Source organism: Perkinsus marinus (genome assembly GCF_000006405.1).
Source record: "Perkinsus marinus ATCC 50983 genomic scaffold scf_1104296937162, whole genome shotgun sequence".
In the NCBI taxonomy this organism is placed as follows: domain Eukaryota; phylum Perkinsozoa; order Perkinsida; family Perkinsidae; genus Perkinsus; species Perkinsus marinus.
In genome coordinates, this window is record NW_003213878.1 from 1 (window position 1) to 955 (window position 955).

Sequence of the window (955 nt, forward strand, 5' to 3'; positions counted from 1 at the left end):
CACCGACGGTGACTTGGATGCCTTTGTAAAAAGGTCTTCATATGAATCTATTATGAGAAGCACGGATGAGTTGAGACGATTTTCTGGCATTCCAAGGGCTTTATGTATTCGTCAGGATCCTGTGATCTGTGTGTTCTTGGATTCGTCAGCATATGGAATAGGAGTGGTTATTACCGATGCTAACCTGAACATCATCCGTTGTTATACTAAGCTCATTGGTGGTCAGCGAAGGTCATGGACAATAGTGAGAAAGGAGTTGTTGGCTGTACAAGAAGCAGTTGCCTTCTACATAGAAACTCGACGAGCTCTTCTAGCGGTGGATGGAACCATGAAGTTGGAGGTTCAGTTCTTCACGGACAACTCCGCCAACTTTTTCCGACTCCGTAAAGCCCAACAATATGTTCGTGATGAGAACGATGACTCCAAGGATATCATATGGCCACCAAAATCACTTGATATACCACAGTGGGAGTCGAAGGTTCTCCTTGGTATTGCTAAGGAATTGGCTTTGTTAAATGGCACTATATACCATTTGAGTGGACGTCATAATCCACCCGACGCCTTCTCTCGTGGTACACCTTTGACTACCCTCCCTCACGAAGATGCTGGCCTGAAACTTGCGGTAGAAGTTTCTCGCCGCCGGGAAGGCTTACCGTATGACGTGGACACAGAGCATGTGGACACTATTGGAAGTGATCAAGTAAGGGAAGTGGTAGATTTCTGTACGATTGAGCTCTCCGATAATGAGACCCCTATCAGTTTACGAGAGGCTATTATTTCTATGCAATATCAGGATTCTTCTCTCGGTAAACTATTAGATTCTGATAAGTACGGCCATCCAGAGCCGAGATTACTTCGTAAATATGCTGTTGTTATTCCGAAAGATGGCTCTCCGAAATATGTTATTAATGCTGTGACTGACGGTTTGGTTGTTCCATACAGTCGGCAGTTAGAT

The 955-nt window shown here is 44.7% G+C and overlaps 1 protein-coding gene across 1 annotated transcript; it reads left to right on the plus strand.

Annotated features, from left to right (window-relative positions):
• Positions 1-328: 328 nt before the first annotated feature.
• Positions 329-700, plus strand: Pmar_PMAR025491 (hypothetical protein; the record flags this gene model as incomplete). The annotated part of the gene is made up of 1 exon (XM_002783097.1): positions 329-700. A coding segment is annotated over one exon (372 nt), but the record flags the coding sequence as incomplete, so codon positions are not given.
• Positions 701-955: the final 255 nt, after the last annotated feature.